General features: G+C 50.7%; 1 protein-coding gene and 2 non-coding genes across 4 annotated transcripts; all 3 read right to left on the reverse strand.

Moving 5' to 3' along the window:
* Positions 1 to 432: 432 nt before the first annotated feature.
* HOATZ (HOATZ cilia and flagella associated protein) lies at positions 433 to 13574 on the reverse strand. Of its 2 annotated transcripts, XM_029074489.2 has the most exons (6): positions 13376 to 13574; positions 10590 to 10628; positions 9123 to 9193; positions 2752 to 2811; positions 2534 to 2586; positions 433 to 713 (listed from the first exon to the last, which is right to left on the reverse strand). In XM_029074489.2, exons 1-6 carry the CDS (start codon positions 13557 to 13559, stop codon positions 662 to 664), a joined length of 459 nt encoding a protein of 152 aa, XP_028930322.1. In that variant the 5' UTR covers positions 13560 to 13574; the 3' UTR covers positions 433 to 661. The 2 variants fall into 2 exon arrangements, with proteins under 2 accessions (XP_028930322.1, XP_028930323.1); XM_029074490.2 differs by lacking the exon at positions 10590 to 10628.
* A 3836-nt stretch (positions 13575 to 17410) lies between these two features.
* MIR34A (microRNA mir-34a) lies at positions 17411 to 17500 on the reverse strand. The gene has a single exon (NR_034808.1). It is a non-coding gene; the product is annotated as a microRNA mir-34a (primary transcript).
* A 1617-nt stretch (positions 17501 to 19117) lies between these two features.
* MIR34B (microRNA mir-34b) lies at positions 19118 to 19176 on the reverse strand. Its single transcript, NR_127406.1, has one exon. It is a non-coding gene; the product is annotated as a microRNA mir-34b (primary transcript).
* Between the last annotated feature and the right edge of the window lie 3625 nt (positions 19177 to 22801).

The raw sequence follows: 22801 nt of genomic DNA on the forward strand, positions 1-22801 counted from the left end.
CGGGGTCCAGAGCCAGTGACTCAAGCTCCCTCCCGGGAGGGGCTTCTCTTGGGGAGGGAGGAAAGGGGGAGGGTCGGCCTGGCACGGGGCCAGCTGCGGAGACACTGGAACCGTTGAGTCTGCGGTTGGGAATCGCTGACCATCCGTCTGCGGGGTAGGAAGTGGTTCGGCGGCGGCAGCTGTCTTCAGCGTCTCCGGCCCCGCTGGCTGCAGGTGGAGAAGTGGCAAAGCCAACGTGAAAAGGGTCGAAGAAGAGAGGGGTGGGGGTCCGGTGCTGCCGGCAAGAGTCCTGGGGGGATAACCGGTCCAGGCAGCCCAAATAATAATAATAATTATGGTATTTGTTGAGCGTTTACTATGGGCCAGGCCCTGTCCCCAAACCAAGTCCACCCTCAGTCCGGTCCCGTCCCAGCCCATCAGTCCAGACCAGACCAGTACATGAAGCTCTCTTTAAAGACAGTCGGATGGACAGCGGCTGCTCTGACTTAACCCAGAGACAGGCGGAAGCTGAAGGTGGGAGTCCACCCACCCCAGGGTCCCTGCCTCAGGTGGGCAAACTCGAAGAGCTGCAAGTAGGGGTTAGGGAGAGTGTCCAGGCTTCGGGCTCGGGCTTGTTTCGGTAGGACAGGGCTTTGGCTGCTCCATCTGTCCTCAAACTGGTTCAGGGCCTCCACGCCTGCTGTTCTTCACCGTCCAAAACAACGGCCGCCATCCTGTGGGGAATGCAGGGTCAGGGAACAGCCACAGGCCCCTTCTAGACTGTAAGGTCGTGGTGGGCAGGGAATATGTCTGGCTTATTATTCTATTGACTCTCCCAGGTGCTTGGTTCAGTGCTCTGCACATAGTAAGCGCTAATAAATACGATTGAGTGAAGGAATGAAAAGCCAGCCCAGTCCCGTTCAGTCAAAGCTCCTCTCTTGGAGGAACTGCAGGGAGCTGGTCAGCACCAGCACCCAGGAAGCCGTTGCCGCTGGAAATGGTCCGGGTTCGAGACTCTGAAGACCCCCATGGGCGAGAGGCCACACTGGGGTCACCAGATGGGAAGTCGGAGGTCAGACGTTCCAGGGGCCAGGAAACGGGGCTGCCTCTAGGATCGGCCTGTCCCGGGGCTTCCGCTAATTCCTTTGTGTTGTACTCCCCGGGAGGGTGTCAGGACAAACCAGGAAAACTTTAACATCTCATTTTGAGTTGGGTTTGGCCTGAAGTGGAGACATAAATCAGGTCTGGATCTCCCAGGGGCAGGCGGGCCACCCCCTCTCTCCGCTTGCGCCCCACGCCGCGAGCTGCCGCCAGAGCAGAATCTGGATTTCCTGTTGAGAATTTCCGGCCAGCCGGTCCCGGATTCCCAGCTGGCAGGATAGCGGAAGGACGGGCAGTTACTCTGGAGCTGGGACCCGAAGTTCCCGGCCGCTGTCACGCTCTCCGACCCCTCCCAACGGGTAAAGCCCCATTATCTCAGCTCTCTGCATCCCCTGGGCGTCGGCCTGCCGTCCCTGGGGTGGAGCCAAGGACTTCCCATGAGATCCTTTTCCTCCAGGCCATTTTTTTTTTAATGGTACTTGTTAAGCCCTTACTATGCACTGGACACCATACTGACGCTGGAGTTTACGCAAACTAACCAGGTTGTACATAGTCCATGTCCCACAGGGAGCGCCCAGTCTTAATCCCCATTTTACAGATGAGGTAACTGAGGCACAGAGAAGTGAAGTGACTTGCCTGAGGTCACACAACAGAGAAGTGGCAGAGCCCAGGCGAGAACTCAGGTTCTCTGACTCCATAGGCCACTCTGCCTCTCATCCCTGGTCTGATCTCTTGCCAACGGCACCTCATGGACCCAGAGCCTCAGCAGCATGGTCAGTGAAAGAGCATACGCTTGGGAGTCAGAGGACATAGGTTCTAATTCCGCCACTTGTCTGCTGTGTGACTCGGGCAAGCCATTTACCTTTCTGTGGCTCAGTTACCTCATCTGAAAATGGGGATTAAGACTGTGAACCTCCCGTATGACAAGCTGATTACCTTCGTATACCCCAGTGCTTAGAAACAGTGTTGGCACATAGTAAGTCGCTTAACAAATACCACAGTTATTATTATGTTTCCATGTGAAATTCTGCTCATGCGTTTGAATGGGCAGAAATAGATGGAAACGGAAAAACAGGATGAGGTGTCTGGAGGATGGACATGTCAGGGCTTCTGATCTCCCTCCCTCAGCCTCTGCGTTCGTGGGTCGTGGCTCAACTCATCAACCTGTAGCTATTGTGTATAAACCCCTGAGGACAGAGTTCTTGGCTCTATCTACTCTGTTGTATTCGTGCTCTCTCAAGTGCTTAGTACAATGTTCTGCACACAGTAAGCGCTCAATAAATACCATTAACTGATTGATCTATTCCAGCACTTAGCGCAGGGCTCAGGTCTGGTAGGCCCTTAACAAATAGCATCATTAAATACCAACAGGGGTCTGAAATACTCTTCTTCCAATCTGCCGGCCAGGAGACCGAGACCGGGTTTGGGGGAGGTGGCTCTGCTTTTAACTTACTTGGCTTCCATGACCTTCATGCTGGGCTTCTGCCGAAGGGCAAGTTGTTCTTTCTGAAAGGAAAATTTCACTTCGCCCCGAATCCACTCTCACTGGACTCGGGCTGGGTCTTCACTGCTCCATTCCACGCCCAGAACTGGCCAATCGGGGGCCCGATCTCGACAAACCCACCTCATGGTCAGCCCCCAGGACAGCCCCCAGTGGACCACCAGCCTCACCCTGATCCTGTCTTCTCTCTGTTTTCTCAGAAGAGCCAGAATATCTTCCCTTCGCTTCGCCTGCAAAGAGAGAAAGCAGAAAGCTTTGGGCATAGGGAGGTGAGGTTTTAGGGACACTGAGTAAAAACCTCAGTACTTTAATTTCAGGGAACTTAGTTTGTGGGTACAGGAAGAGTGAGAGAGAGTGTGTGTGTGTGTGTTGGGGGAAGAGGAGAACTCCTGCAGCTTCAGGGTCCTTCCCGACACAGATGGACCATCGTTCGGCACTCACCACTTTCTGACTCCCAGAGGCACTGGCCCACACAGGCCAGGATGAGCTAGCAGACTCCCGATTGCCCTCCCTGGAATCGCGGTATTTGCTAAGCACTTACTAGGCACCAAGCGCTGTGCTAAGCACTAGGGTAGACACAGGGTAAACAGATCAGACCTAATCCCTCTCCCATACGAGGCTTACAGTCTAAGGGGGAGGGAGGGCAGATTCATTCATTCATTCATTCAATTGCTTAGTAGTTGTGATTTGCCCAAGGTCACACAGAAGTTAAGTGGTGGATCTGCTTTGTGTTGGATCTGAGATTATTATTATTATTAATAATAATAATAATGGTACTTGTTAAGTACTTACTATGTGCTAAGCACTATACTAAGCTCTGAGGTAGATACAGGTTAATCAGGTTGGACATAGTCTCTGTCCCACATAGGGCTCACAGACTCAATCCCCATTTTACAGATAAGGGAACTGAGGCCCAGAGAAATGAAGTGACTTGCCCAAGGTCATACAGCAGACTTCTGGTAGAGCCGGGGTTAGAATTCAGGTCCTTCTGACTCCCAGGCCTGTGTTCTCTCCACTAAGCCACACTGCTTCGAACCCAGGTCTCCTGATTTCCCGTCCTGTGCTTTTTGGAGGAGGAGAGTTCCTCAACGCCAGTCCAGGATTTAGGCCTGGGGCCAGGAGGCAGGCGGCCAAAGAGACCATCCGACTGGACACCCCGGCTCAACCAGATGGCCCCGGGGCTGGCTTGGGTCTTCCCCGGGCTGCAGGGAGTCCTGGGAGAAAGTGACCCCTCCCACCCTGGGCCCAGGAGCTGCTTCTTAACCACGTCTCAGATGGGACAGTTGCCGGGTTTCAATACCCTGGGGTTCGGTGCTACCCACTGGCCCCTCGGGCAGATTCCAGGCGCCAGTTCTCTATGCTTATAAAAATCCTCCTGAAATGCTGTTTGGCTTCTGTTTCCTGGACATGCTTCCTGGAAATGAATAACAGACTCGCAGACTGGGATAAACAGTGGTGTGCTCCAGACTGTTCTCAGAAACCACTGAAAATTTCCCAGTCCAGACATCATTCCACCCCTCCTGGAGGTTGGGGGCCGGGGGGCCGGGGGACCGAGGGGCGGGGAAGGGCATAGCTGATGAGTGACACGGCCGCTGAATGGAAGGTGCTTTGGACGAGGAAGACAGAGACAGCTGGACTGGGGAGGCAGACACTGAACCCACACAGACCAAAACGTTTCCAGACAGACCCCCAGGGTGGGTATTTAATAAGTGTCCCCACAGCCTGCCATTTGCAAGTCCCTTATCTACCCTTCATGGAACAATTCCCCCACTCCTCTCATCACGGCCATCTGCACTGCTTGGGATGCCGGACGGTAGATGGGAGCTAGCCAGAGAGGGTTATTCTTCGGGGGGACTGAATTGGAACAAATTTCCACAGGGATGGAAAGGGATGGGGAGGCAATAAGCAGAGAAATTTAACCAAGGGGACTGGGATACTAGTCAGCATCAGTGTCAGTAAACAAGAAAAAGACAGAGACAGCACCCCAGATTCTGGGACATCAAACGAGAAAGTGTGGATGGCTCAGCACAAACCATCACCAGGTCCGCAAAGCCAACTCTTAGGACATCCCCCTTCCTCTCTGAGCCATCGTTCACTGCGCACTGCACACCCAAATTGCAAGGAGCACCCATAAGGAGCACAGCTATTTTTCTATGGACACCGCGTGCAAGTGTGGAAGATTCTCTCAGCAACCATCAGACTCACACTCAGTCAGCAGAGTCGTCTTCCAATTGAAAAACCCCGTGCCGCTGCTGATGCTCTGGCACCAAGAGAAAATGCTGCTTAGTCCCAATTCCTCCCAACGTTCTCCGGAGCCTCATGGAATTTCTGGACCCGGAATCTGTACGACTGCAAAACCACTTGACACACCCCATCCAATGTAACCACAAACGGTCTCCTTTGACTTGACTGCTGGTGGGGGGAGTATACTAGGTCTCGCCTGATGCTTGTTGTGACCATGCCAAATTAGGTTTTACCTTTCGAATAAGCCTCCCTCACCCCGACATAGTCTGAGGCTCAAACCCCCAAATTTGAACACAACCCAGCCCTACTGCCTCTAGAAGAAATGGCAGTCTGTGCTGAAGGACAGTAAGTCAGTCAGTAGTATCGGCTAGAGCACGGCCAGGGAGTCAGAAGGACCTGAGTTCTAAACCTGGCCCCACCTCTTGCCTGCTGTATGACCTTGGGAAAGTCATTTCACTTCTCTGGGCCTCTGTTACCTCATCTGTAAAATGGGGATTGAGTCTGTGAGCCCCATGTGGGTCAGGGACTGTGTCCAACCTGATTTGCTTGTATCCACCCCAGAGCATAGTACCATGCCTGGCACATAGCAAGCGCTTAACGAATACCATTATTATTATTATTATTTATTGAGTGCTTACTGTGTGCAGAACACTGTACTAAGCACTTGGAAGAGGACAATATAACTGACACATTCACTGCCTACAAAGAGCTTACAGTCTAGAGGGGGAGACAGACATTAAAAGGAATAATAATTACACTGCTGGGCTTCGTTTCAGAACTGATGTATCTCAGTGTGTCTGAATGTGTCCCACAGTACGTACGAACATATCTGTAATTTATTTATTTATATTAAAGTCTGTTTCCCCCTCTAGACTATAAGCGCGCTGTGGGCAAGGAATGTGTCTACTGTTAGAGTGTACTCTCCCAACCTCTTAGTACAGTGCTCTGTACATAGGAAGCATTCAGTAAATACGATTGACTGACTGACTGAATTTTTCACGGAAAATGAAGACTCGGACACCTGTGGCCTATCGCCCGGGAGTGTCTCTGGGCTGGAAGGCCCGGGCAGAGCCCGACTCAGTTTCTCTCCTGGAAAGGGGATCGATTACTCGTCCTACATCCGAAGGTAGCTGGTAGATCCAGGGGCAGGCGAGCCACGCTGGAAGTCTGTGTTCAGGGAGGTGGGTGGTCCACGCTGAGTCACTAGGGGAAGTGTCAGATGGAGAGGGAAGAGCCAGGGATGTCCGATGGTCCACGCCGGCTCACTTTGGGGAGAGGCAGGGATGGAGACAACGTGAATTCCTGATAAACCCATCGGAGGTGCCAATAACTCGAGGGATTGAGGATGCTAGAAGCCAAATTGGGGCTGTCCATCTCGCCCTGGGTCACAGGGTCAGTAGCGGGAATGAAACTGGACCATTATCCCAGTAAATTGTTTCCATAAATCCCCACATTAGTTGCTGAGGAAAGTTAAATCTGGGCCAAACTACTCAGCATTAATCAGGATACGATTTCCAGCTCAGCACTTTAGACTCTCAGTCCCGTAATATGTATATAAATAATAGCTATGTAACTGCTACAGGTGCCAGCTATGCAGGGGCGATGGGGCCGGTGGCCAGTCGATCGATCAATCGTATTTATTGGGTGCTTACTCTGTGTGGAGCACCCCAGCACTTAGAACAGCGATCAGCGCTAAAAACAGTGCTTGGCATATAGTGAGCTCTTAACAAATATCATAATTATTATTATTACTAAGCACTTGGGAGAATACACTATAACACTTGGTAGACACGTTCCCTGCCCATAACAAGCAGCGTAGCCTAGTGGCTAGAACACGGGCCTGGGAGTCAGTAGGACCTGGGTTTGAATCCTGGCTCCGCCACTTGTTGCTGTGAGATCTTAGGCAAGTCATTCAACTTCTCTGTGGCTCAGTTACCTCATCTGTAAAATGAGGGTCAAGACTGTGAGCCCCATGTGGGACAAGCACTAAATCCAATCTGATTAACTTGTAGCTACCTCAGCGCTTAGAACAATGCCTGGCACACAGTAAGCGCTTAACAAATGTCATCATCATTATTATTATTACAGTCCAGAGGCCGAGCCCCCTGAACAGGTAGGTGTTCAGGCTGGGCTTCAAGTCCCGCTCACCCCATGGCTCCGACAAAGCCCGAGAGCTTCAGAGCAGGGTGAAGACTCCAAATTAGGTGTTTTGGACTCATTAATTTTCTGCAGCCTACCTGACTCCGCTCTCAAGCCCCATCCTGCTTTGCCCTCCAAAGCCCAGCGATGAACGTGAAAAGTTGTCTCTGGTGATACGTGATATCGACGTAACAGATGAAGGAAACCATTCCCTAGCCAGGTTTGTGACCATCTCTCATGCAGTCGGTGAATCCTGCCCTGCCTCAAAATGCGATGAGTGGGTGCAAGACACACCATCTTCACTGAATTCATTCAATAGCATTTACTGAGCACTGACTGTGTGCAGAGCACTGTACTCAGCGCTTGGGAGAGTACAATAGAACAATAAACAGACACGTTCCCTGTCGGCAATGAGCTTACACACCTCCTCCTCTTGCTCCCACTCGGCCCGTCCTACCTGTAGATCACCCCAACCACCCCTCTGATCAGTGAGCCACTTTGTGGGAACAAACTTTTAACCGTGGTGATGGAAGTTACCCCTCAGAGGAGTGAATTTCACTCCTCTACTACCCCTAGAAACTTTACACCCAACCGCTTTCCTTTCCAGCAACCTTACTTAGTGGAAAAAGCCCAGGCCTGAGAGTCAGAGGACCTGTGTTCTAATCCCAGCTCTTCCACGTGCCTGCTAGGTGACCTTGGGCAAGTCGTTTCACTTCTCTGGGCCTCAGTTTCCTCATCTGTAAAATGGGGATTAAAACCCTGAGCCCCATGTGAGACAGGGACCGTGTCCAACCTGTTTAGCTTGTCTAAAATGCCAATGCCTAGAACAGTGCTTAGCACATAATACACGCTTAACAAATACCATCATCATTATTATTATTACTTCTCTGGGCCTCGGTTTCTCCATCTGTAAAATGGGAATTCAATTCTATTCCCTCTTACTTAGACTGTGAGCCCAGTGTGGGACACGGACTGAGTCCAACCCGATCATCTTGTATCTACTCCAACTCTTAGTACAGATTTTGGTACATGATAAGTGTTTAACAAATAGGATTTTTTTTATTATTAAAACTAGCCCTGCCCCAACCGATCACACCTCACTCCTTCTTTACCTCCCTCAGCCTCTCCTCACCCTTCACCCTCCCTGCACTCTGCCCATACCCTCTTCTATTCCAAATCCTCCCCGTAACTCCCCCCCCCCCCCCCCCGACTGCTCCACTACTTTGGACACCACTACCTGCCGCTGCCCCCGTCCTCCCTCGCCCTTGCAAATGGATTTGTTCCCTTCAGTCACCCCTCCCTCAGCCCCACAGCACTTATCTATATATTCTTAATTTATTCATTTCTAGTAATGACTGTCTCCCCCTCTAGACTTTAAGTTCCTTGTGGGCAGGAAATACATCTACCAATTCTGTTATACTGTACTCTCTGAAGTGCTTAGTACAGTGCTCTGCACACAGTAGTGCTCAATAAATACGATTGATTTGTGCTAAAGCAGGGAGTTATTCTCCAATCAATTCGAAGAGAGTGGAAATCACCCCGCCGAGGCATGTGAGGGAGTCGGTGTGAGCAGGGGCAGGGACCTGAGCCTCCGGCTGGCATTCTCCACGCCTGGGGGACTTGGTTTAACCGCAGGGAGGATCTACACCAGGTTCGCAGCAGCCCCCTCCCCTCCAGAGCACCCCTGCTTGCCAAATACTGACCGCTTGGGGATGGTGGCTCTGTGTCACATACTCAAAGTAGAGAGAAAAGCATGGGAAGATCATTTTAATTGTGGTATTTGTTAAGCGCTTACTATGTTCCAGGTACCGTACTAAGCCCTGGAGTATATACAGGCAAATAGGATTGAACACAGTCCCTCCTTGTCCCCCGTGAGGCTCACAGTCTCAATCCCCATTTTCCAGATGAGGTATTTCCAGAGAAGTGAAGTGACTTGCCCAAGGTCCCACCCCGACAGTTGGCGGAGCCAGGATTAGAACTCATGACCTTCTGACTCTGTTCGGCTGGGTGGTGCCTTACCAACACCACCAGGGCAGTCCCAACATCACTGTCCCGGCGACGGCGGATCTCTCTGTGAGCCCGGAGTGGAAGAAATGAGCGCTAATCTACAGTGAGTTTGTTTCCGCTAAACCTCGTGAGTTCCATAATGTGACCCTACCTTCTGAAAATACCATTCTCTCGCTTCCTCTTCTTGGGCTCGGTGGGCTTCCACGATGACTTGTTCACTCTCTAAAGGAAGGAATCAGAATCAGAACCCTCTATTAGATATGGACATGGCTTGACTGCCGGGGAGAGGACAGCGGGCCCAGGCCTGTGCTTCCACTTCCAGCTTCAAGGGCCAAGTCCAGCTGCCTAATCAATTGAATAATAATAATAATAATAATAATTACAGTACTTGTGAAGCACTTACAATGTGCCAAGCACTGTTCTAAGGGCTGGGGTAGACAAATTCATCAAGTTGGACACACTCCCTGTCCCTCATGGGGCTCACAGTCTTAATCCCCACATTACAGATTGAAGTAACTGAGGCCCAGAGAAGCTAAGTGACTTGCTCGAGGTCACACAGAAGATATGTGCAAAGCAGGGTGGCTTAGTGGAAAGAGCCCGGGCTTGGGAGTCAGAGGATGTGGGTTCTAATCCCGACTCCGCCACTTATCTGCCTTGTGACCTTGAGCAAGCCACGTCACTTCTCTGGGCCTCAGTTACCTCATCTCTAAAATGGGGATTAAGACTGTGAACCCCATGTGGGACAACCTGATTACCTTGTAGCTGCCCCAGCGCTTAGAACAGTCCTTGGCACATAGAAAGCGCTTAACAAATACCATAATTATTATCATTATTATTATTATTATTCTGACTGGCAGCCCCATTTTCTATCCACTAAGCCAAGCTGCTTCTCAGTAGCAGTGTCCGATAGGATGGGGGTGGCCTCACTGGGGCTTCAGGGAAAGTTTCCTGGACCCTCCAAAAGAACATGTCAGGATGCCCACAACCCAGTGGTTTGGAGCAGGGACTGCCAAGGGGCTGGGGAAGTGGGGCAAGGGGGGGAACGGCTCATTACAGCTGGGGGTGGAAGTGACTTACTACTTACTAGCTACGAATCCAAAAGAAAACTTTTCTGTTTGAAGCTAATCCTGTTTAAGATGTTCACCGCACTCCTTTCATTTAAAAAGGGGCCTTTTTGTTCTAAATGCACAAGGGGAAGTCAGGAAGGACCAGTCCCCTACCCACTGGACGTTGTGAAAGGGAATAGGGGAGAGAGACTGGGAGAGGGGAGCAAGCCTGGGGACGACTTGGCGTCTGGTCGGGGTGCAGGGTGGGATGGAGGGAATAGCAGGCAGGATCTTTTGGATTTTTCCAACCCGTCTTGGAAGCTCTCTGAGGTTTGATGAGAGGTGAAGCTGAGAGTCCAGTCCTGCCAGCCATGGCTTCGCCCCCACAGAGGGGACCTGATCCCCTCTGCTCGGCAGGAGCTAGGTTTCCTTCCCGGAGGAGTAAGGGGCACTAAGATGGCAAGGAGGGCCGGAGGTTTAGGGGATGAACGTGCCCCGCAGCCCAGCCCAGCCCACCCTCCTCTCCGCCCCTCTCCCTCTCCGGGAAGGTGGCCAGCAATCGATGCACTTACTGGGGTCCAGCATGGAGAGCGATTGGGTCAGGTTTCTCTCTAGGAAAAGAAGCAGGGCGAGTCAGTCCATCCAGGGGAGGGAAGCCAAGGGGAGGCCGGCCCCAGAGCCTCTCCTTCTCAGCTCCATCTCGACACCCCCAACCCTCCTCTCACCACCGGGCAGTGGAGGCCGGGGCTCTGGGGTTCTGCAGGGTTAGGACCCCCACCCCCCACCTCCAACCCCACCTCCAGCCCAGGTGGTCTCTATCGGTTGCCGAATTGTACATTCCAAGCGCTTAGTACAGTGCTCTGCACATAGTAAGCGCTCAATAAATACTATTGATTGAATGAATCTACCCAGTGCTTAGAACAGTGTTTGGCACATAGTTAAGCGCTTAACAAGGAAAAAAATCTTCATTCATTCATTCAATAGTATTTATTGAGCACTTACTATGTGCAGAGCACTGTACTAAGCGCTTGGAATGTACAATACGGCAACAGATAGAGACAATCCCTGCCCACTGATGGGATTACAGTCTAATCGGGGGAGACGGACAGATGAAAACAATAGTAATAAATAGAATCAAGGGGATGTACATCTCATTAACAAAATGAATAGGATAATAAAAATATATACAAATGAGCCGACGAGCAGGGTGCTGAGGGGAGGGGAAGGGAGAGGGGGAGGAGCAGAGGGGAAGGGGGGAAGAGGGGGCTTAGCTGAGGGGAGGTGAAGCGGGGGGCAGAGGGAGCAGAGGGAAAAGGGAAGCTCAGTCTGGGAAGGCCTCTTGGAGGAGGTGAGCTCTCAGTAGGGCTTTGAAGAGGGGAGGAGAGTTAATTTGGCGGAGGTGAGGAGGGAGGGCATTCCGGGACAGTGGGAGGACGTGGGCCGGGGGTCGACGGCGGGATAGGCGAGAACGGGGGATGGTGAGGAGGTGGGCGGCAGAGGAGCGGAGCGTGCAGGGTGGGCAGTGGAAAGAGAGAAGGGAGGAGACGTAAGAGGGGACAAGGTGATGGAGAGCCTTGTAGCCTGGAGTGAGAAGTTTCTGTTTCGTGCAGAGGTCGATAGGCAACCACTGGAGGCTTTTAAGAAGGGGAATGACATGCCCAGAGCGTTTCTGCAGGAAGGTGAGCCGGGCAGCGGAATGAAGAATAGACTGGAGCGGGGAGAGAGACGAGGAAGGGAGATCAGAGAGAAGGCTGACACAATAATCTAGGCGGGATATTACGAGAGTCTGTAGCGGTAAGATAGCCCTTTGGGTGGAGAGGAAAGGGCGGATCTTGGCGATATTATAAAGGTGAGACCGGCAGGTCTCGGTGATGGATCGGATGTGAGGGGTGAACGAGAGAGACGAGTCAAAGGGGACACTGAGGTTGCGGGCTTGAGAGACGGGAAGGATGGTGGTACCACCCACAGTGATAGGGAAGTCAGGAAGAGGACAGGGCTTGGGAGGGCAGATAAGGAGCTCAGATTTGGCCATGTTGAGTTTTAGGTGGCGGGCAGACATCCAGGTAGAGACGTCCCGGAGGCAGGCGGAGATACGAGCCTGAAGGGAGGGGGAGATTTGTGTGTCATCTGCATGGAGATGATAGTTGAAGCCTGGGAGCGAATGAGTTCACCGAGGGAGTGAGTGTAGATGGAGAACAGAAGAGGGCCGAGAACTGACCCTTGAGGAACTCCTACAGTTAGAGGATGGGAGGGGGAGCCTGCGAAGGAGACGGAGAATGAACGGCCAGAGAGATGAGAGGAACCGGGAGAGGACGGAGTCCGTGAAGCCAAGGTGAGATAAGGTTTGGAGGAGAAGGGGATGGTCGGCAGTGTCAAAGGCAGCTGAGGGGTCGAGGAGGATTAGGATAGATGAGACATTGGATTTGGCGAGAAGGAGGTCACGGGTGTCCTTAGACAGAGCAGTCTCGGTAGAATGGAGGGGACGGAAGCCAGACTGGAGGGGGTCCAGGAGAGAATGGGAGTTAAGGAATTCTAGACAGCGAGTGTAGACGACTCGTTCTAGGAGCTTGGAAAGGAAGGGTAGTAGGGAGATAGGGCGTTAAGTGGAAGGGGTAGTGGGGTCGAGAGAGAGTTTTTTTAGGATGGGGGAGACGTGGGCATGTTTGAAGGCAGAGGGGAAGAAGCCATTGGAGAGTGAGAGGTTAAAGATAGAAGTTAAGGAGGGGAGGAAGGAAGGGGCGCTGGTTTTTATAAGGTGAGCGGGAATGGGGTCTGAAGCACAGGTGGAAGGGGTGGCACTTGCGAGGAGGAAGGAGATCTCCTCTGAGGATACTGCAGGGAAAGATGGGAAAGTAGGGGAGAGGATTGGCGGGGGGAGGCAGACGGGGGAAGGGGGACTTTGGGGAGCTCAGACCTTCACTTTTCTGTGCCTCGGTGACCTCATCTGCAAAATGGGGATGAAGACTTTGAGCCCCAAGAGAAGCAACGTGGCTTAGTGGAAAGGATCAGCTTGCATCTTCCCCAGCGCTTAGAACAGCGCTCTGCACATAGTAAGCGCTTAACAAATTTCATTCCAAGCGCTTAGTACAGTGCTCTGCACATAGTAAGCGCTCAATAAATACTATTGAATGAACAAATACCAACCAACATTATTATTATCATGTGGGACAGGGCCCGTGTCCAACCCGATCAGCTTGCATCTCCCCCAGCGCTTAGATCAGTGCTGGACCCCTAGTAGGCGCCTAAGAAGTACCACGACCATGATTATTATAGAGCAGCGCTCAGAAAGGTGCTTGGCCCATAGTAAGCGCCTAATAAGCACCATTATTATTATCTTAGCAGGCTGGGCGGGACTCACGGGGGAGGGGTGCGGGCGGCGGGCTGAGGCCGGGTCCGGCTTCCGATAGCCAGAAGGTCTTGGCCAGGGTGACGTCCCGGGCGGAGGAGCCGGCGAACAGCAGCAGCCCCTCGGTCTCGTCCGCCGAGCTGCCGGGGCTCCGCTCCGCGCTGCCCCGCCGTCCCCGGGACCGGCCCGTCGCCATGGCAACGAAGGATGCTCCCAGGGCCAGGCCCCGCCCCCCATCGCGGGGGGCCCCGCCCCTCGCCGGAGACCTCGTCCAATCGCCGGAGGCCACGCCCACCGACGGTGACCACGCCCCCATCTGAGCGAGGGCACGCCCTCATCATCAGATACCACGCCCACTGCGCGAGGCCACGCCCCCACTATTGACCGACCCGTTCCATTCCCGGAGGCCACGCCCATCAGCAAGGCCACGCCCTTTCGCTAGACCACGCCCCTCTCGCCCGGGACCACGCCCTCATCTCATAAAGGCCACGCCCCGTCGTCGGACAAGGGGCGGAGCCGAGATTTCTTTAATAATAATAATGTTGGTATTTGTTAAGCGCTCACTATGTGCAGAGCACTGTTCTAAGCGCTGGGGGAGATCCAGGGTCATCAGGTGGTCCCACGTGAGGCTCACAGACTTCATCCCCATTTTCCAGATGAGGGAACTGAGGCCCAGGGAAGTGAAGTGACTTGCCCACAGTCCCACAGCTGACAAGCGGCAGAGCCGGGAGTCGAACCCATGACCTCTGACTCCGAAGCCCAGGCTCTTGCCACTGGGCCAGGCTGCTTCCCTATTATTGATGATGGTAGTTGTTAAGCGCTTACTATGTGCCAAGCACTGTTCTAAGAGCTGGGGGAGATACAAGGTGCTCAGGTTGTCCCACGTGGGGCTCACAGTCTTCATCCCCATTTGACAGATGAGGTAACTGAGGCACAGAGAAGTGAAATGACTTGCCCAGGGTCACATAGCTGACAATCGGCGGAGTGGGATTCGAACCCACGACCTCTGACTCCCCAGCCCGGGCTCTTTCCACTGAACCACGCTGCTTCTGGATGCCACGCCCCGTTTCCAGAGACAACGCCCAATCACCGGAGGCCACGCCCTCATCACTTAAGGCCTCGCCCCATTATCAGACAAGGGGCGGAGCTGGAATTTCTTTATACTAATAATGATGATGGGGTAGATACAATAATAATGTTGGTATTTGTTAAGCGCTTACTATGTGCCGAGCACTGTTCTAAGCGCTGGGGTAGACACAGGGGAATCAGGTTGTCCCACATGGGGCTCACAGTTTTGATCCCCATTTTACAGATGAGGGAACTGAGGCACCGAGAAGTTAAGTGACTTCCCCAAAGTCACACAGGTGACAAGTGGCCAAGCCAGGATTTGAACCCATGACCTCTGACTCCAAAGCCCGTGCTCTTTCCACTGAGCCACGCTGAGATACAAGGTCATCAGGTTGCCCACAGGGGCTCACAATCTCCATCCCCATTTGACAGATGAGGGAACTGAGGCCCAGAGAAGTGAAGTGACTTGCCTAAAGTCCCCCAGCTGACAAGCGGCAGAGTCAGGATTAGAACTCATGACCTCTGACTCCCTAGCCGGTGTTCTTTCCACTGAGCCACGCTGTGCTTCTCTATGTACTATGTGCTAAGCACTGTTCTAAACGCTGGGGTAATAATAATAACACTGTTGGTATTTGTTAAGCACTTACTATGTGCCAAACACTGTTCTAAGCGCTGGGGTAGATACAGGGTAATCAGGTCGTCCCACGTGAGGCTCACAGTTAATCCCCATTTTACAGATGAGGTCACTGAGGCACCGAGAAGTTAAGTGACTTGCCCAGAGTCACACAGCTGACAAGTGGCAGAGTCAGGATTCGAACTCATGACCTCTGACTCCCAAGCCCGTGCTCTTTCCACTGAGCCACGCTGCTTCTCTACAAGGTCATCAGGTTGTCCCACGTGGGGCTCACAGTCTTCACGTCCATTTTACAGATGAAGGAACTGAGGCCCAGAGACGTTAAGTGACTTGCCCAAAGTCACCCGACTGATAAGTGACAGAGCTGGGATTAGAACCCACGACCTCTGACTCCCAAGCCCATGCTCTTTCCACTGAGCCACGCTATTATCTATTTCTATTTGTATTCTATTTCTACTTCTTTATCTATTTACTTTTATTAATGTCCTCGACCCCCCACCCCCTCCCCCAGACTGAGTTTACTATGGGCAGGGAATGTGTCTGTTTGTTGTTCTATTGTACTCTCCCAAGTGCTTAGTACAGTGCCTAGCACAAAGTAAGCACTCAATAAATACGATTGAATGAATGAATATATTTATGACAGACTACTTGTTTTGTTTTGTTCTGTTTTGTTTTGCTGTCTGTCTCCCCCGTTTAGACCACGAGCCCGTTATTGGGCAGGGATTTTCTCTGTTACCGAATAGTACATTCCAAGCACTTAGTACAGTGCTCTGCACATAGTAAACATTCAATAAATACGATCAAATGAGTATTAATAATAATAATGGTATTTTTTAGGGGCTTACTACGTGCCAGGCACTGTGCTAAGCACTGGGGTGGATGCAAGCAAATCGGGATGGGTACAGTCCCTGTCCCACATGGGGCTCAGAGTCGTAATCCCCATTTTACAGATGAGGGAACTGAGGCTCAGAGGAGTGAAGTGATTTGTCCAAGATCATACAGCAGACTAGGATTAGAACCCAGGACCTTCTGACTCCCAGGCCTGTGCTCTGTCCATGCTTACTGTGCACAGAGCACTCCACTAAGTGTTTAGGAGAGTACGATATAACAGTGTAGCAGACATATTCCCTGCCCACAGGGAGTTTACAGTCTAGAGTAAAATCTCCTTTCAGTCAGTTGGGCAAACTAACTGACTCCACCCCGTCTCCCCTTCCTCGAGAGATGTAAAAGTCGGCGGCCTGTACCCTGATTCTGCGGCCTACACCGATCCTTAAAAGTTGTCATCCCCTTACCTCCTGATAAAGGATCTAGGCTAAAAGCTTATTGGAGGTTCAAATACATTTTTAAAAAGTGGAATATTTCAAGGGGGAATAATCTAATCAAATCCATCTTTCTGGAAGCATCAGGTGCATCCGGATTCTTTTGGAAGGAAATCATTTTGTCAATTCCCACTCTTAAGAACAGCTCGGTAGTCGCTAAGATTAGTTAAGCTTCGGTTAAGATCAATCTGTTGGTCAATGCTATTCAGAAATGATTTATGCATTTTTACGTTTGAGGTACTTTAATTAGATTTCATTTGACCTGAGACATAGAGTACACATTAACCTAAGTATATCAGTGTTTTAGAAAGGAATACTTGTAACAATAGTACTATAATGACTATAAGTATTATATTGATATTTAATATAATTAATACAATAATTAATGATAATAATACTTGGACAGCAACCATGCTCACATAGAGGCAGAGAGTTCACATGGAAAACCAGAAAATATAGAGAACAGTGACTGGCACATAGTAAGCGCTTAACAAATGCCATCATTATTATATATCTGTCACTGTCTCTGTTGACAATTTGTTTATATATTTTATATACAATACTATATATCTCCTAGGGAAAATCATAACTCACTTTTGGGTCCTCAGTAAGCACTTAGTAATAATAATAATGTTGGTATTTGTTAAGCGCTTACCATGTGCAGAGCACTGTTCTAAGCGCTGGGGGAGATCCAGGGTCATCAGGTTGTCCCACGTGGGGCTCACAGTCTTAATCCCCATTTTACAGATGAAGGATTGAGGCACAGAGAAGTTAAGTGACTTGCCCACGGTCACACAGCTGCCAAGTAAATACTATGACTATTACTGTAGCACCCAGGTTCATCAAAGGAATTTGGAATATACCATTAATTAAAAATCAGTAGCATCTATCCATCTAAGAAGAAAAGTGCTTCATTTTCTCTTGGCTGGGTTTAATTGATGGTATTCCCTATCACATCATAAATCTTCCCTCTAGCCTTTAGCCTAAAATTTTTGGAGTCTTTTACCGTCTGTTCGCCGAGACGAATTGCAGGTCTTTTTACCTGGCTGTGTGGCTAGTGATTGGTGTTAATAGCAATCAGCTAACTACACTGCCTAGTAACTAGACTGATGGCAAATCCAGTTGTTTTTCAAAATTAGAGACTCTGATGTCGAAGGCGCCAATAATACTAAATTGGGAAGAAAATGTGAATAAGACGGGAGGTGAGATTTTTGTCATTCATTCATTCATTCACTCATTCATTCAGTCATTCAATTGTATTCATTGAGCGCTTATTATGTGCAGAGCACTGTACTAAGCGCTTGGAACGGACAATTGGCCAACAGATAGAGATAATCCTTGCCCAATAACGGGCTCACAGTCTCACAGCCCCACCCAGCGTCTGGATTGACTCACAATATCCTAACGGCAATGAAATTGATTTCCAGGGCCGTCCATCCTGAATGCACGCTATTACCATAGCATCATGTCTCCAAGCCACTCAAAGAGCTCTGTAGGTTTTTTTCTACCATTACGATCCTTCATTGTGGGGGGTTTCTCAAGAAAAGGTAGCAAAAGGTAACAAATGAATTCAGACCTTCTAGTTTAAAACTCGAATAAACTAAATTCATTCATTCATTCATTCAATAGTATTTATTGAGCGCTTACTATGTGCAGAACACTGTACTAAGCGCTTGGAAGGTACAAATCGGTAACAGATAGAGACAGTCCCTGCCCTTTGACGGGATTACCGTCTAAACGGGGGAGACGGACAGACGAGAACAATAGCAATAAATAGAATCGAGGGGATGAACATCTCATGAAAACAAGAGCAAATAAAGAGAATCAAGGCGATGTACATTTCATTAACAAAATAAATAGGGTAATGAAAATATATACAGTTGAATTGCCACGACTATCACCGTCTCGGTTGTCGGTTGTCAGCCGAAGCTCCTTCGGCAAACCCACCTGGCAGCCTCAGAGGGAGAGAAAAAGGGAGGAGGGAGAGAAGACTGTGAGCCTCATGCGGAACATGGATTGTATATCAGCTGATTAACTTGTGTCTATCCCAGAGCTCAGAATGTTGCTCAGCCCATAGTAAGCACTTAGCAAATGTACTAATACTCGTCAGTCAAATGTATTTATCATTATTATTATTAATAAAATGATCATTACTATTATGATGATGATATTTGTTAAGCCCTTACTATGTGCCAAGCACTGTTCTAAACACTGGGGTAGATACCAGCTGATCAGGTCGGACACAGTCCCTGTCCCACATGGGGCTCACGGTCTTGATCCCCATTATAAAGATGATGTAACCGAGGCACGGAGAAGTGAAGTGATTCCAAGATCACATAGCAGACAAGTGACGGAGCCGGAATTAGAACCCACCTCCTCGGACTCCCAAGCCCTTGCTCTTGCCACTAGGCTGGAGTTACTGCGTGCAGAGCATTATGCTAAGTGCTTGGGAGAGTACAATATAATGGACACATTTCCTGCCCCCACTACTACTAATAACAACGACGACGACAATAATAATAATAACAACAATGAGGAGAAGGAAGCAGGTGAGTAGACGTGTGAGGGTCGGCCAGCAGGTAGGCCAGCAGGCAGGCGGTCAGGTAGTCAGGTAGTCGAGACACTGGGAAAGGTGCCTCTGGACGGAAGTTGGCGGAGTTGTAGGGCCTAACGGGGCCCGGTCTCCAACTTACCTAAAATCTGGACGCGGGAGATGAGGTGGTGCCTTGTTTTGATGGCAGTGGAGTTAGTGATTGCGGGCGGGATGGTCCAATCAGCTAACTACACTGCCTACAAACCGAGCACTGGCCGCTAGGGCAGCTCCACCGCCCCCCAGGGGAGTCCGGGGGCTCGGGGGGAGGGGGTGGGCCCGGGCGGATCCCAGAGGCTGGTGGTCCTGTCCATGCGGAGTCCAGCCTGGCCTCTGCTTTGGCCCCAGGCTGCACTGGCCTCCAGCCGGGCCCCGGGCCTTTGTATACCCCTGTAGCCATGGTCACCGGGCGGGGCGGGGGCGGCCCAGGGCCCAGAGCCCCCCCAGTCTGCGGGGAGCGCGGTCGTCTCCAGGGGCGACACCGGGACGGCTCCCCGCTCTCCCCTCCTACCTGGAGCCACCCGATTCCTCGGCCCCGAATCCCGGCCTGTCTCCTCAGGCCCCCGACCTCGGATCTTCGACGGCCTCAGGACCCTCGGCCAACTCCTTCCTCTCAGCCCGCTTTCTACCAGTTCCTTCTCTTCTCAGTCTGGGGACCACCGCCCCCCTAAATTCGGCCCACGGGACCCTCTCCCTCCAGCTTCCTTTCTTCTTAACAATAATAATGATAATAACTGTGCTATTTGTTAAACGCTTACTATGTACCAGGCACTTTACTAAGCTCTGGGGTGGATACGAGCAAATCGGGCTGGACATAGTCTCTGTCCCATTTGAGGCTCACGGTCTCAATCCCCATTTTACAGATGAGGTAACTGAGGCCCAGAGAAGTGATGTGACTTGCCCGAGGTCACACACCAGGCAAATGGTAGATCCTGGATTAGAGCCCATGACCTTCTGATCCCAGGCCCGGGCACTATTCACTAGGCCATGCTGTTTTCCCCTCATCCCCAAGACTGGCCTTTCCTTCCCCCTCTTCCAGATAAATTGGCCTCCCCTCTCCCCCCACCCACCCACAGGCACCTCCCTCAAAGGCTGATGGAACCTGCCCCGGGGCGGGGTTGGCACCTTGCAGAGCAGATGGAGGTTTCAAGGCAACCCTGGGGAGGGGAAAGGGAGCATGCCTGGGGCCCCGGGGAAGGGCAGGGGGCCAACGCTGAGGAGTTGGAGACTGCGGGCGGAATGGCTTGCGGGCACGGTGGCCCCGTCCCTGACCTTCCCTCAGCCAAGCGTCTGGCCATTGCTGGTGGGTCCCGAGTTTGGGTCAGGCCTCCGACGGGCGCCAGTCACAATACCCGGTGCCATTTTGGCAAAGGGACAGGGCCACCAAGGGGATCATGGGGTCGCAGGGGTGAAGAGGGGGCAACCTGAAGGCCCAGGTCCCTCAGATAACAGCCCCCGATGCCTCCCACAGACCCCTGCCCCAACCTCTGCCCTCAGCCCAAAAGGAAATGGGCCCCAGGGGACAGTCCAGAACCAAGAGTCAGGTGTGAACCCTGAGCTTGTTTGGAGCCAGAAACTCTCTTCCCCCAGTCCCTTGAGCAGCAAATGTGCTCTGCTGGGCCCAGCAAGGGAAGGACAGGCTTTCCTCAAAGGCAGAAAGCCCATAGAGAGCCCTACCCAAACTATTCCCACCTCCTCCTCCCCACAGCCTCCCTCTCTCCCACCAGCACGGCCCTCCGCGACTCCTGCAGATCTGTGCGTTTGGTTGCCCCGGTTGGCAAACAGCTCACTATAGGGTGAGACTGTGGTCAACCCCTCTGTGAAATGACATTGTTGTGCACTAACCCCGTTCCTAACTTGGATACGGCTCACCGTCCTGGGCAGCCGCTTTGACCTACATGCTGCATTGATAATAATAATAATAATTACGGTGCTTGTTAAGCTCTTACTGTGTGCCAAGCACCGTTCTAAGCCCTGGGGTAGATACAAGGTAATTAGGTTGTCCCACGTGGGGCTCACAGTCTTAATCCCCATTTTATAGATGAGGTAACTGAGGCACAGAGAAATGACCTGACTTGCCAAGGTCATATAGCAGACAAGTGGTGGAGCCAGGATTAGAACCCATGTCCTCTGACTCCCAAGCCTGTGCTCTTGCCACTAGGCCATGCTTCTTCTAATAATAATGATGGTATCTGTTAAGCGCTTACTATGTGCCAGGCACTGTACTCTGCGCTAGAGATAAGCAAATCGGGTTGGATATAGTCCCTGTCCCACGTGGGGCTCACAGATTTGATCCCCATTTTACAGATGAGGTAACTGAGGCACAGAGAAGTGAAGTGAAGCACAGCAGAGACAAGAGGCAGAGCCGGGATTAGAACCCATGACTTTCTGACTCCCAGGCCCGAACTCTATCCACAATGCCATGTTGTTTCCAATCAAAGTAGCCTGCGGCCTAGCAACTAAAACAAACTAATGGGCCGCCTAAACCACAATTTTGGGAAGCAACTGTCCCTCAAATTCTTAATCATTGCCTAGATATTTTTTCCAATATGTTACATTGTTAGTTTATCTCAAGGAGTCTTACCTGCTGTGATTGCCGTGCCCTGCCCAGTGCACTGATATGGATAGATGCCTTGATACATTACATAGAAATCAATTCTTCAAAGCAAAGGAAAATAAAATAGGAAACCTAAACTTAAAGAAAAAAAAGAACCCACCATGGTACAATGAAGTGAAGGTGAATTAAAATAATCCAAAATAATGCAGTTTGTTTACAGTATAGCAGGCACCACGCAATGAAACAACAACAGAAATGTGTGTGACCTAGCCCTAAATGTTTAGAAAAGGAACTCTCAATCTGAGGTTGTTTGGCCTGTAGTTACTAGAGAAACTCCGAGGGAGACATTCCCTTTATGGGTCAAGCCTAGGCTTGCCTGGAGTCAGGGAGACCCAGAATTTAATCTAAGTAAAAATGCCTGTGGTGCTTTAGATGCCCAAATGGAAGGTTGCGTGTTTCTCAGGCAGAAGTATGAAGTCCTCCTTCTGCAGCTGTTTAATTAGAGAAGCAGCGTGGCTCAGCAGAAAGAGCGCGGGCTTTGGAGTCAGAGGTCATGAGTTCAAATCCCAGCTCTGCCACTTGTCAGCTGTGTGACTGTGGGCAAGTCACTTAACTTCTCTGTGCCTCAGTTACCTCATCTGTAAAATGGGGATTAAGACTGTGAGCCCCACGTGGGACATCCTGATTCCCCTGTGTCTACCCCAGCGCTTAGAACAGTGCTCGGCACATAGTAAGCGCTTAACAAATACCAACGTTATTATTATTATTATTATTAATTGCTTGTGGAAATGTTTGGGGACGGGCCGCTGAGAAGTCAGGGTGTAACTCACATGCGTTAAACATGAACGTTAATTCCTCTAGATTATAAAATCATCATGGGTAAGGAGAGTGTCTACCAACTCTGTTACTTTGTACTCACCCAAGCGCTTAGTACAGTGCACTGCACACAGTAAGCACTCAATAAATACCATTGGTTAATCACATCATTAGATGTTAAAACTTACTTCCAATTTGGTTGGGAGATATTTGGCTTTTTTTCCAACAATATTAATAGTATTTTCTCCAGATACCTTGATTCTGAGGCTTCTGTAAGTGGTTCATTAAAGCAAAAAAATATTTTCTAGAAGGAAGGATCATGTGGATTCGAGTTACTGAATAAGGATATATTTCTTTATGTGTGGGAATAGGGCAGGATTGAAGTTAACGCTGGGGCCTTTAAAGAACCAGAAATCAATGAATGACTAAGAAAAGTAATTTTCCGCCCAAACGC

This window comes from Ornithorhynchus anatinus, chromosome 11 (assembly GCF_004115215.2).
Source record: "Ornithorhynchus anatinus isolate Pmale09 chromosome 11, mOrnAna1.pri.v4, whole genome shotgun sequence".
NCBI lineage: Eukaryota > Metazoa > Chordata > Mammalia > Monotremata > Ornithorhynchidae > Ornithorhynchus > Ornithorhynchus anatinus.

Excerpts from the sequence above, each read along its gene's own strand:
- HOATZ (XM_029074489.2), bottom strand. The coding sequence starts at position 13,559 with ATGGCGACGGGCCGGTCCCGGGGACGGCGGGGCAGCGCGGAGCGGAGC. Across the intron at positions 2,587-2,751 it reads AGAGAGAAGACAGGATCAGG|AAAGAACAACTTGCCCTTCG; the intron begins GTGAGGCTGGTG and ends TTTTCCTTTCAG. Across the intron at positions 714-2,533 it reads ATGAAGGTCATGGAAGCCAA|GATGGCGGCCGTTGTTTTGG; the intron begins GTAAGTTAAAAG and ends CATTCCCCACAG.